Below are 12,994 nucleotides of genomic sequence, written 5' to 3'. Positions count from 1 at the left end.
CTTGAAAATTGTTGGGCTCATTAATTATTTTGCCATGGAAAATTGAAATGGAGCATTTAAAATTTATAGGATTATAAACAGTATTCACTTTAGAATTATATTTATATTACAAAAAGCTAGAAACACAATGTTTCCCCAGGATAAAATGTAAGTAGTTTCATTATATCACATCTACAGGGAAAAAAATAGGCCAATTTGGTGGCTGGGGAGATGGCTTGGTGGTTAAAGCACCGGCTGCTCTTGCACAGGACCCACATTTGATTCCCAGCACCCACATGAAGGCACACATGTACACACACACACGCATACACACACACACATTTTAATAATGGTAAATGAAACTTCTAAGCAGCCAGCTTGAGAGTGAATATACCCCATTGGAATACATTTGTATCTCCAAGTTTTAAAGTTAAAAAACCACAAAACTATGTTCCTCGGAAAGAAAACACATCCCAGCAAAGCGCTCACAGCAGCTGTTTCCATAAGGTTATTTATCTGTGGACACCGTGGTAACTAGCGAGACCCGAAGCTTCTTTTTACCTTCAAGCATCTCTGCACTTTTTAAAGCTTGTTCAGGCTTCAGCTTTTGTATGATCAGAAAACAAGAGGTTCTTGAATAGATAAGTGGATGGATGGATGGATGGATGGATGGATGGATGAATTAGCATACACTCAGTCCATGTGTGACCACGCTCTCCACACACACAGTCCATGTGTGACCACGCCCTCCACACACAGTCCATGTGTAACCACGCCCTCCACACACAGTCCATGTGTGAACACGCCCTCCACACACAGTCCATGTGTGACCACGTCCTCCACACACACAGTCCATGTGTGAACACGCCCTCCACACACACAGTCCATGTGTGACCACTCCCTCCACACACACAGTCCATGTGTGACCATGCCCTCCACACACACGCAGTCCTAGTGACTGACTCTTTTGCTCTAACATACACACACACACTCCCACAAGTGGGTCTGCTATCCTGTGCCCAGGGACTTGTGCACATACCTATGCATCCATGGTCAAATCAAAATACACAAAGTTATATTCCTTTTTTAAACTTTTAAAATTGTAGTTAGATAGTTAGTCGTGTATGTACGTGTGCACATGCCACATGTGTGTAGGCATCAGAGGGCAGCTTTCAGGACTAGGTTCTCTCCCTTCCACCACATGGATTTTCGGGATGGAACTCGGGTCATGAGGCTTGGCAGCAGCTGTCTTTCCCCACTTGACCATCTCAGTCCCACAAAAATCATACATTTGCTCACACACAAAAAAAAAAAAAAAAAATAGAATCACTGTCTCCACCTAGTAGTTCAGTTATCAAGATGCATCTTCACATTCTTGCACACATCCATGTTCAACCACATACAAGAATGTACTGGTCTCAAGCACCGAAGGCGTGCAGGGGGCATTTCCCCAGTGTGCACACGGAAGTTTTGCTCATACCTTTTTCACCCACAGAGGTGGGTTCTGAGATCTCTCAGAGTGTCGAGTATAACCTGCTTTCTTTCTCCAGGAAACTATAGGAAGGAAGATTTCCGCCTCCTGCTTCAGGTCTACCATGTCACGGGGCCCGTGGAGAACTTTGTGGATAAGTTCAAAGACGACCACTGGGCATTAGATGGCCATGTAAGTGCGGCAAATTGGTCTTCACCAGGCCTTGTACCCTACTCCCGTTCCCAGATTGTTGGCAGAGAAAGGATGACAGGGTGTGAGAACTGCTGGGGTCCCATGGAAACCTGAGGAGTCTTGAGAGTAGGACTAGGAGCCAGGAAGCCCTGGTCAGCAGATGGAGCGGGCAAAGGGAGGATAAAAGAGGCTTGAAGACTCGGAGTCAAGGATTGCCATGTCTGAGAGGGATGCATGAGCTTCTCTATGGAACAGGAAGCAAGAAATGGGGGTCAGGGTGTGTGAGTGCAGGTCACAGTGCAATGGATATGGGCTGGAAGAAGGTGAACCCCAATGACTCCTTGAGATGTGTGCTTAAATTTGAGATGTGGGCTGGAGATTATTTAGCATAGCCTGAGAGTTCAGGACCCAGAAGAGAGAGGCGGGAATCTCTTCCATGCCTTTCTGGGAACTACACATTGTAGAAAATCCATGAGGTAGAAACCAGTCCCTCAGCGACGGTCTTGTGCTGTATCTTCTGAGTTCACAGTGAGAGGAAGGTTGAGCATGGAGTTCACCTATCCCAGCCCCCTCCTCGCTGTCTTGGATTTCTAGAGGGAAGAGAGAGAATGGGGAAAGAACAGGAGATCGGATGGGCTGGAGCAGTGTCACTGAGGAGAGGCCTAGCTGGTGGAGCTCTGTGGCTGAGAGCCTGCTTTGTAAACCCCCTGGAAGAACCGAGTGGCTGCTCCAGGGCCTGGCACCGGCACGTGCAGTCGGTCTCCTGGCATGCCTAGGGTGTCTGGATGTCCCTTGGGTATTCGGCACCAGTCTTAGCAGCAGTTCAAACACTGAGGAGGGAAAATCAATTCAGCAGTGCTAGGGGGAGAGAAGGAACAAGTGGTCTCGGCCATGCCAGAAGGATTGCCACACACAAAAAGACGAGGGTCAAAAGCGAGACCTGGAGTGAGAAGTGCAGGCCAGGGGACATTGAAGATCAAGGGGCCGGCAGCAACTGAAAACTTTTAGGGTCCCTTCTACAGCCAGCCAGGGTCTGTCTGGGGGAACAGATGAATACAAAGGGCACCCCAAGGCTGGGGCATGGTTCAAGGACCCCCGGACATACTCCAGCTACTAAGATGAGAGGTCACATTGGAACATCATGAGGGTCAGGTCAGGTTACGTCCCAGCCACCTGAAAAAACAGCATCTTCTGGAACTTCCAGAAACTCCCCAAAATGTGTTCACTCTGCGGGGTTCATTTCCGTCCTAATTCTGTCGGCTCTGCAGCAACCCACAGGTCAGTTTTCATCACAGTAGTAAGAGGTGGCATGTGCCCAAGGTCTACTAAAGATGGCGCTGAGGACGTTGCTGTGTCTGTCACTCGAGACCTCACGGCATGGCATGCATACCTTCTACAAACGAGAACATAAGCGCGATGCACTCTAAACAGTAGAAGGACAAGGACAGTGGCTCGTGCCTCCAGTCCCAGTACCTGGCCAGCCTTGGCTCTACCGAAGTTTGAGACCTGCCTAGGCTTCTTGAGATCCTGCCTCAAAATCCAGAAAAAGAAAGAGAAGGGGGGGAAAAAAAAGACCTTTTTTTTTTTTTTCTACCTCACATCTAGTAGGGGTCCCTGGTCTGCCAGCTGAAGCAAACATATCAGCTATGCTCTGGCCTGGCAGGAGCTCCAGATTGTTCTAGCATGCCTTTCATCTCTCTGCCTCTCAACCTTTCTCTCTCCCTTCTCCTCCCCGTCCCTCCATCCCTCTCTCCCTCCCCGTCTCTGTTGTCACAGATCTCCTCAGAGTCTTCCGGGGGCACCTTCGTCTACCAAGGTTCCGTCAAGGGCCGCGGCTTTGGGCAGTTTGGCTTTCAGAGACTTGGTAACTAGCATGTGCCCTGGGAGTGTGAGCTGGGGGGGGGGGGCGGGGGAGGAGCTGTGCCCTGGGGAAAGAAGGAAACTGGTGAATTTCTAAAGGGTTTCTTAGGTTCATCTGGATCTTGAATACCTCTAAGACTCAGAAAAGTTGTGGTATCTCTCTAAAAATAGACCCTACACCTGATGCTCAGCGCTGGGCTGCTGTACCTGTCACCAAGTGCCACAGGCCTCAGCCCTACCCAGAGGACTAGGGAGTCACTGAAGCGCCCCTACATGAGCCATCAGGGTATCCTTCCCGTAATGTCATTTCTTCCTTAGATTTTCCCAGGAGGCTGGGACGGTCCTTATGTCACAAACAAGAAACCCAAGCACTAAGGCACCTTCTCCTGTCTGTCCCTCTCAGACTGGGACTCTGCAGGCTTGGAAGCACTCAAAGGAACATCCTCATTCCATACAGAGGCCCTGGCCCCGAGATTCGGTCCTAGCTTCTCAGAAACAGTAAAGGACGAACAGGAGGCCATCGTGTGTCCTCGAAAGCCACCTCTGCACCCCCTGCACCATGACCTCCCACCCCCAGGGCCCTGCCAACCAGGCAACCCAATTCCTTCTCCAGCAGCTCTTACCTCCAGAAAGTTCTCTCTTCAGTCAGCTCAGATCTACTTGCGGCACCCCTTCCTCTCCCTTCCTCCCACAGTCATCTCAGCTTTGCCCTCAAGGGATCCAACATGCAGCAGCCCTTACAGCTTCTGACATGGTCCCAGAAACCTTAGTTAAGCACAGCGAAGACCCCAACAAACAAAGTTCTACAGCCAACTCCCTGTCTTTCGTTGATCCCCAGTCCCTCAGTTAGGCCCTTCATGAGGACTGTGAGCCTTAATACCTCACCCCAGCCCTGGCAATTTAGCCTCATTGTCTCAATGTGATACACACACACACACACACACACACCAGGGCTTCATCTGATGAAAGTTTTCGTCTGGTCAGGCTTTGACGGCCAAGAAAAGTGTAGAAACTTCCAAAGAACTGCATCCTTTGAAGGTCATGCTGACAGACAGGATTTCAGGTTCATCTGCCTGCTGTCTGCCCTGGGGTACCTGGGGAGAGGTGGGAAGTCAGCCCCCAGGCACAGTCCTCAGGACACCACGTGACCAGCACAGGCAAATTCCCATTGGCCTCCAGGGAGCAGAAAGTGTGAGGCAGACAGCTGAGGTCTGGGCATGGCGCACGTGCCAGTACATGGTGCTCTGCTGAGGAGGGGGGAGAGTGACCGACAGGGAGCATCACCTCCCGGTGGGTGAGTGTGTGACTGGACTTTTCCACTTTGACACTTTGCAGACCTCAGGCTGTTGGAGTCGGATCCCGAGTCCATCGGCCGCCATTTTGCTTCCAACAGCAGCTCAGTGGCCGCTGCCATCCTGGTGCCTTTCATCGCCCTCATCATCGCAGGCTTCGTGCTCTATCTCTACAAGCACAGGTACTGTGACTGCAAAGGCCAGGGAGAGCGGCTGTGTAACCCGCCCCGGTACCCTGAAGTCAGGGCCCAGGGAGAGCGGCTGTAAACCCCACCCCGTACCCCGAAGTCAGGGGCCAAGGAGAGCGGCTGTATACCTTGCCCTGTACCCCGAAGTCAGGGGCCAAGGAGAGCGGCTGTATACCTTGCCCTGTACCCCGAAGTCAGGGGCCAGGGAGAGCAGCTGTATACCCCACCCCTGTACCCTGAAGTCAGAGACCCGGGAGGCGGCTGTATACCCTATACCCTGAAGTCAGAGGCCAGGGAGAGCAGCTGTATACCCTGCCCCGTACCCCGAAGTCAGAGGCCAGGGAGAGCGGCTGTGTAACCCGCCCCTGTACCCTGAAGTCAGAGACCGGGAGAGCAGCTGTAAACCCCGTCCCGGTACCCTGAAGTCAGAGGCCAGGGAGAGCGGCTGTGTAACCCGCCCCTGTACCCTGAAGTCAGAGGCCAGGGAGAGCAGTTGTAAACCCCGCCCCGGTCCCTGAAGTCAGAGACCCGGGACTTGGTACCCAGCCCTAGTACTCTGAAGGTAGAGGCTGAGGAATGCAGCTGAGCACCCAGCCCGCCCCGTCCCAGCCAGCACCTCCTGACTCAGGATGTAGCTTTCTAAAAGGTTTCCTCGCTTGCTCTGGACCCTGTGTCTCTTTAATTCAAGGTCACGGTCTCTTTATTCCCAGGAGAAGACCCAAAGTTCCATTCAACGGCTATGCTGGCCACGAGAACACAAATGTTCGGGCCACATTTGAGAACCCCATGTATGACCGCAACATCCAGCCCACAGACATCATGAGCAACGAGGCGGAGTTCACAGTCAGCACCGTGTGTACTGCAGTATAGCCCCCAGGCCTGGCTGCTACTGCCACCGCCGCCGAGAGTCCCGCCGCCAGCAGCCGGTGAGACTGGGGGCTGGAGGGTAGGAGACGGACTGGTGGCAGGGGACACAGGGACCTATTTATGCCTTAGTCCTGCATACATGGACCCCACACACACACCACAGGCACAAAGAGCTGGCCACTTGTGTTAGGACCCTCATTGCTGATGAGAAAATTGAAGTTAAGCACTTGAAAGCAAACGAACTTGAACAAGACCACACCCCTAAGAAGAGTGGATCGGACTGTAACTCCCAGTTGGAAAGCTGAGCCACAGGGGTTAAGGGCCTGGAAGACAGCTCAGATGAAAGCTCTCACCATACAAATTGAGGGGGGAGTTCGGACCCTCAGCACTCACATAAAAGCCAGGGGGATGTGGCAACTGCCTATAGTCCCATTGTCTGGGAGGTAGAGACAGGGGGTGTCTGGGGCAAGCTGGCTGCCAGACTTGCTGATGTGTAAAGATATCAAAGTTAACATGTGGTCTACACACATATACATTCATGCAGGAGCACAGCACGCGCGCGCACGCGCACACACACACACACACACGGGTGGGGGTAGTAAATGCTTGGTCTTCATGCACTCCCTACCTGTCCCCATCCCCAGTTTGAGAAGACTAAAAACCAAAAGTAGAAGATGGACCCAACTGATTGATGCCCTTCGTTCTTTCTTCCTGCTTGGCTTTGCTTCTTTGTCCCACCCACTTCTCTTCCCACCTCCCGCCCCCACCCCTTCCTCTCTTCTCCCAACCTGCTGTGGTCTGTTGGTTCCCAGCTCCCCAGGGGGCAGGAAGGAGCTCCCCTGAGCGCAGTGCCCAGTGCCCATCTTCGTCTGTCCCTCCGCCTACGTCTGCCACTGCTGGGACTCAGGCCCTTGCTCGCCCGGCCACCATCTGTGCTCGCCACCCTGGAGAGGACTCCACTATGCCCTGGCTTGGGGCAGTAAAGGAAGAGGGGTCGCAGATGGAGGAAGGCAGTTCATGGATTCAAATAACAGAGCAAATTATGGGTGTGCACCTGAGCACACACACAGCCTCTCCCTCACTGTGTCCTATGGAAGAGACCACAGAGGCTTTAAAAAGGGAAGTGTGTGTGTGTGTGTGTGTGTGTGTGTGTGAGAGAGAGAGAGAGAGAGAGAGAGAGAGAGAGAGAGAGAGAGAGATTCCCTGGACACTGTTCCCCACAAACACAGAAGAAATGAGGGAGGCACCATTACCTCTCTAACCAACATGTCCCTATCCCATGTGTGGGGACACATCTCATAGGAGGTAGCATGCAGAAGCCACCTGTCTGCAGGGGTAGTTCCATTTGCACAACGACAGCAAGGATTACTTGGAAGAAAGGAGGGGGGGCGGGAATCTTCAGATACAGTTTGGTGATCAATTCAACTTTCTTCAACCATAACGGCATTGAGTTCTAAACCCAGTGAATTCAAGTCATTTGGGTCCTGGACACGTTTGGAAAAGAAGGGTAAAGCAGTGTCGGGGCTCGGGAATAGAACAGGAATCTGGCCCGGAAGCCCAGAGTCACAGCCAGCTGTCAGCTGACCAAGAGAAGAGCAAAGACTCCGTGCACCAAATAGCACACGCTGGAAAGGACCAGAGCAAGGCAGCCCTGGCTCCCACAGGGTGGCAGCCACTGCTTACTGATTTATTCTCTGTGCCTGACTCTACGTGGTATTTCTAGTTCTTAAAACACCACCAAAGCAGGACTTGCTACTCCCACTCAGAGGTCATGGAGGCATGAGCCACAGCGTACGAGCACAGCTGAGGCCAATGCGAAGCTCTCTGATCGTGAAGTCTACTGCACCTGCTGCCAAAAACCCAGGGCTATGATGGGCACCAAAGACAGGAAGGCAGGGGACTCTCCACAAGAGGACGCTCGTGTCTAATCAAGGCTCTGCTGTCTGTGCCTGGGCAGCACCAGGGCAAGGACCCAGTACCCCAGCCTCCTGAATTGGTGCTCGCCTTTCGGCTTCCAACAGCCCCCAACCATAGCAGAGGAATCTGGCAGCTCCTTAGTCAAAAGAACTGAGTGAAAGTCACCCTCTCTCCAGCTCCTTGCTGGTGGCTCGGATTCATTTAGACCACTGGTTCTCAACGTGTGAGTCGAGACCCCTTTGGGGGTAGGATGATCCTGTCACAGGGGTCACCTAAGACCATCCTGCCTACCAGATATTTACATTACAATTCACAACAGTGGCAACATTACAGTTAAGAAGTAGCAATGAAAATAATTTAAAGGGGCACCGCGTTAGGAAGGTTGAGAACCACTGATTTAGACAATGTCACTGTGTTTAGGGCATTAATGGACTCCTATGAGTGTGGTCGTGAGTTTAGGAGTCAACATAATGACGTTTAGAGTCACTTTCTCTGTCCTCGGGCAGGTCTCCATGAGTGTACACCCTTGCTTTCATGGAGATTCCAGCCTCAGATGTTCGGAGGGCATATTGAAATGATAGACAGAATGTGGTGGGGTAGAGGGGCGGAGCCACACAGTTCTCACCGTCACCGCCCCCTGCATGGTTGGAGCAGTTAAAAGAACTGGATGATAATGGGCTACAGTAAGGGGTCTCGATTTCCAGCAGATGCTTTGAAGGCTGCAAGGGTAGGCCCACTCCTGCCCACACACACTCTGGGACTCAGCATCCTTGCACCAGATGGAGAGGACCAGTCTAGACAAATTGGCTCATGCTCATTCTTTCCTGCCCCTGGTAAGGAATACAGGGGTTTCTTGGGCTCCTCCCCACTTCTTCCTCACAGCCAACCCAGTGCGCTCTCTCAGCCCTGCCCTACTCTCTCCCCTGTGTGTCCTCGGAAGGTCCCAGGAGACACTCAAGGAGCACCTGCTGTGTCTCTCCCTCTCTGGCCTTGGGCACTTTCTCTTCAATCCCAGAGGCTTGGAAGGGGACAAGGCAAATTAAGCCCTTCACCGGCCCACCATCTGTACCCTCTACCTACCACCTCCATCCCACGAGGAAAAAAAAAAAAAGCAAAACAAAAACAAAAAAAATCTTTTGTACAGAGATATATTTTTATTATACAAAGTTTGTACAGTACCAAAAAAAAAAAAGAAAGAAAAAAGGTGTACATTTTTTTCATTATTGTAGGTAAATGGTAGCGGAAGCCTTTTTTGTAAATGTAATAAAGTATATAAATATGGTTTTCAGAAAGCATCACGTGCTGTAAATATGTAATCTACACCCCTTCTCGGCTTGTCTGCAGTATATGCATTTAATTTATCTGTCTCTGTATATGAGGCTTCCCCCTGAGGTTCTGCATTATGGTACTTTCCGGAATTTGAAAGCAATTTTAAATTTTTTGAATTCAAATAAAATATAAATTTTTGCATTGGTTTTCTTCCATTTTTATGACCTCTTTTGTAGCTGGGGGCAGGTGTTTCTTGGTGATGAGGAGATGGGAGTTGGGCTGAGACAGTGGAGGTCAGGATCCAAGGATTCCAGGATGTGGGTGAGAAAGTAGAATGTCTATAGGAGAGAAAGGCCAACGGCATGGGTCTCCCCCTAAAGGACAGGGAGCCTGGCGGGAACTAAGCAGCTGGTGTTTGATGTGAACAGTGCACCCAGGTTACCTTCAGCTTCCTGCTCTCCCATCATGCCTTACATCTGCACTGTACTTTAGTGCCGACTTCCCCTCTTCGGTGACCCAACTTTAAACCAGCTTTCCCAGTTTCAGTGAAGGCATTATGTCTGGGACATAACATCTGGTATTTAGCTGCTAGCCACTGGGGGACAGCTGGACAAACCCATCCCTGTAGTTGGACCCCCCTCAGTGTTGCGGGAGGTCCTTCCGCTCCTTCAGCCAATAGCCGCTGAGATACCAGCCCATTGGGGCGTGGTCTCTCTCTTTAAAAAAGCAGCCACTTCCCTCCTCGCTCTCTCTTGTTTTCTGGCTCCGCTTCCAGTGACTAGACTCCTTCCTGATTGCGCAGAAGGCTGTTGTCTGGGACGATGATCTGTAAGTTTTTTTCCCCTTTAAATAAATACCATCCTATTAATCATAATTCCAAACTGGTGTGGGATTGTTTGTGATTTACGCCTTCATCATCTGGTGCCCTAACGTTTGGTTTTAGGACCCTCCTTCCGCCACTCGGCTGCCTGCCACCAATGCGGCTTGGCGCGAGCCCTCCCTCCCTCAGCTGCGCCCTGTACCTTGTGTGCGGAGCCTGCACTTTAATATAAATTACCACTCAGTGGCTTTTCTTAGTCTCTGCCTGCCTGGTTGGCTCTTTTCTGAGTCGTTTTTAAATCTCCCTTGCAAGCGCAGCTCTTAAGTGGCGCGAATCAGAGCACACAGTTGCCGAAAGCTGCAACCCCTCGGGGCGACTCTGTCGCGTGGAGGCATACACAGCTTCCGTCCCCGTCAACCGTGTGCAGGCCTCCCGTTTCTTCACATGTAGTGAACTTGGTAGCAGTTGTCCTAACAGGTGTGAGACGAGAAACCTCATCATGGTGGAACTTGCCTTCCCCTAGTGATTAGAAGGCTTTTACATGTACACATCAGGGATAAACTATTTGAAGAGGAATTTCTCCAAAGAATATAGGGCCCATCCCTCATATAAATCATTCCAGGGGTGGAAGGAAGGAAAATTCCCTACAAACATGCAACAATAAACCAATACCCAGGATTAAACACAAGCATAACAAGTGAACCTAATAAGATAAAAAAAATTTAAATAATATCCCAAATCAAATTCCACACAGTACCCAGTCTGTGCGCTTCTGCTGGAGTGCATTGTGGGAACAGAAAAAGGCTGTGGAACTTAGTAGCCTGAGAAGGGCCTTGGGCACCTCCAGCCCTTGTATTCGTTTATACAATAATAAATAACCTCACTTTAGAGAAGATTAATTTTGATCATTACACTTCTTTAAAAAGTCTCAAAAGAACAAATAGCTGTAACTCTGAGATAATCACATTAGCTTTGTGTTATTAAAGCCGTCACGTGATCACGCCACATGCACATTTGAGTTGCACGTCTCCGCTAACTCTGCATTGTGGACTATTTATTGTATAGCTATTTTCCTTATCTGGTTGTTTTTATATGCAGTCACATCAATGCATCTTATTTCCACATTTTAAGTGGCTGCTTATTTTCCATGCCTGCCAGTGCTGTAATTTGTATCCAAACCCCTGTTATTGAATGTTTCCATTATTAAATGTTTTGCCATCATATTATTGCCATAAACAACCTCATAGAGTGACTGCTGGGCTTTGTTTAGGACCTAATTGGTTGTGAATGTATTTGGGTGACAATCTTTCTGATTGTGCTTTTTTTCTTCCTCTGGTCACAGTCAATTAGCATGAATATACACAGAGAGCTTGCAGTTTGGGGATCCTTGCATGATAGACTGTACCGGGCACACATGAAAACACAGAGGAAATGTAAGCCTTTGTTCTTCTGGTAGCAAGATCTGAATTATGATGCCTGAACTAGAGACAGTTCAGCAACTGGATATGAGTGGGGGCAGCAAGTAGGTATGGGTGGGTGGCAACTGGGTATGAGTAGTGTTGATGGTTTTAGTAAAATGCTGCAGGTCCCCGAGTGGCTGCAGCAGGCAGTGGACCATGAGACCACGCCACAGGTCCCTGAAGTGGCAGCAGGTCCTGAGAGCAGCCATCCCAACCAGGAATGGTGCAGTTCCCCAAGTGGCTGCAGTGGGCCATGAGGGGCAGTGAGTCCCAGGCAGGGAGCTGCGTGGTGGGTGAGAGGCCTCGATGGGGCAGCTAGTCCCATGAGTAGAGACAGATGGATGGGCACACCACAAGGCCGAACTGCAGGTCTCCAAAGGTGGCTGGTCCCAGGCATGGAGCCACCTAATGGGCGAGAGACAGACAGATAAGCACACCATGCAGAGTGAGGCTGGATATTTATTTAGTGGGTTGTGGAGGGGAAGGGGAGAAGAGCAGAGACAGAGAAGGGGGGGTAGGAGAGGAGCCACAGCAGCAGCTACCTCTCTGGGAGAAAGAGAGAAAAAGGGAAGGACTTAGATTGGAAGCTGGAGATCAGCTTGCCTGTGGAAGGGGAAAGGGAGTGGGCGTGGCTTGTCTTTTAAAGGGACAGGACAGATCAATAGGTAGGGATGGGTAAACACAGCTAGAGTGGAGGCAGCAATGGTGAGATGACAGAGATGGGTGGAGTGGAGACACCTTGGGGAGATTGATCTCACAGTGCACAGAGACTGACTGGGTGTAGAGACGATGGGAGAGGAGACTCAAAGGTGGCTGACAGATGTCTGACCGAGATGTCTGGATGGATGATATTCTTTATTGGGTGAAACAGAGAGGATTAAGAAGCAGGCTTAAATCCACACGGACATGCTGAGGGCCAGAGGTGCCAAGTAAGCAGCAGAGAAAATGGAGCACTGAGAAGGCAAGAGTCCAGATCGCGCTAATCGTAGACGTTGACAGTGGAGAGTTCAAGACCTAGGCTGTGAGTGAGCAGCTGTGATGTTAAAGGTGGCGATCCCAAATGACCTCCTGGGCGGGTCCGGGTCATCCAAGGTGACAGCAGGAATTGGATACAGAGAAGGACCACAGTCAGGGGAGGAAGTCCTGGAAGCTGCAAGAGAACCGACTCAGGCAGGGGAAGGAGAATGGGAGACACAGAGCAAGGTCTTCCAAGGGACGTTGAGGTGGGATGCTGGTTAAGAGGGTAGCCCTGCAGCCAATATACTACAGCTGACTTGGGTTTAGGCTTTCTGCGTAGCAGTGGAATGTAACCTAAAGCAGGTTACTAACCTGGGTGTGGAGGCCCACAGAAGTGAGTCCTGTTCCACCTTGACAAAAGGTCAGAGAGTTTGAGCTTATTTTTACTCTTTCAAAGTTGTTAACAAAAGGTGTGGCTACAAACAAGCTATCAGGCCCCAGGGTGTGGTTACTTGGTGTTTGGGACATTAAAATGGCCCATAGAGGTGGATCCACTCCACCCTGACCGAAGTCAGAGAACTCAAGCCTATTCCTGTCCCTTCATTTTAAAACAGGAGGTTTTGACATAGGAAGTGGCTGCCTACAGGATACTTGGTCTAAGGCATAGTCACTGCATGTCCTATACAAAACATCAGAATACTTAACTCAAAAAAATAGTGGCT

General features: G+C 50.5%; 1 protein-coding gene across 1 annotated transcript in view; it reads left to right on the top strand.

Moving 5' to 3' along the window:
- The window catches only part of Csmd2 (CUB and Sushi multiple domains 2), a 549,310-nt gene extending 540,071 nt beyond the window's left edge, over positions 1–9,239 (top strand). Inside the window, exons 67-71 of the mRNA XM_050156211.1 lie at positions 1,530–1,642; positions 3,419–3,506; positions 4,838–4,976; positions 5,693–5,908; positions 6,662–9,239. Coding sequence (XP_050012168.1) covers positions 1,530–1,642; positions 3,419–3,506; positions 4,838–4,976; positions 5,693–5,852 — 500 coding nt within the window. The 3' untranslated portion in view covers positions 5,853–5,908; positions 6,662–9,239. The remainder of the gene's footprint in view (positions 1–1,529; positions 1,643–3,418; positions 3,507–4,837; positions 4,977–5,692; positions 5,909–6,661) is intronic.
- The last annotated feature ends 3,755 nt before the right edge of the window (positions 9,240–12,994 follow it).

This window comes from Alexandromys fortis, unplaced genomic scaffold (assembly GCF_014885135.2).
Source record: "Alexandromys fortis isolate MF-2015 unplaced genomic scaffold, M_Fortis_MF-2015_v1.1 scaffold_26, whole genome shotgun sequence".
Taxonomy (NCBI): domain Eukaryota; kingdom Metazoa; phylum Chordata; class Mammalia; order Rodentia; family Cricetidae; genus Alexandromys; species Alexandromys fortis.
This window is presented reverse-complemented; position numbering and strand designations above follow the sequence as displayed.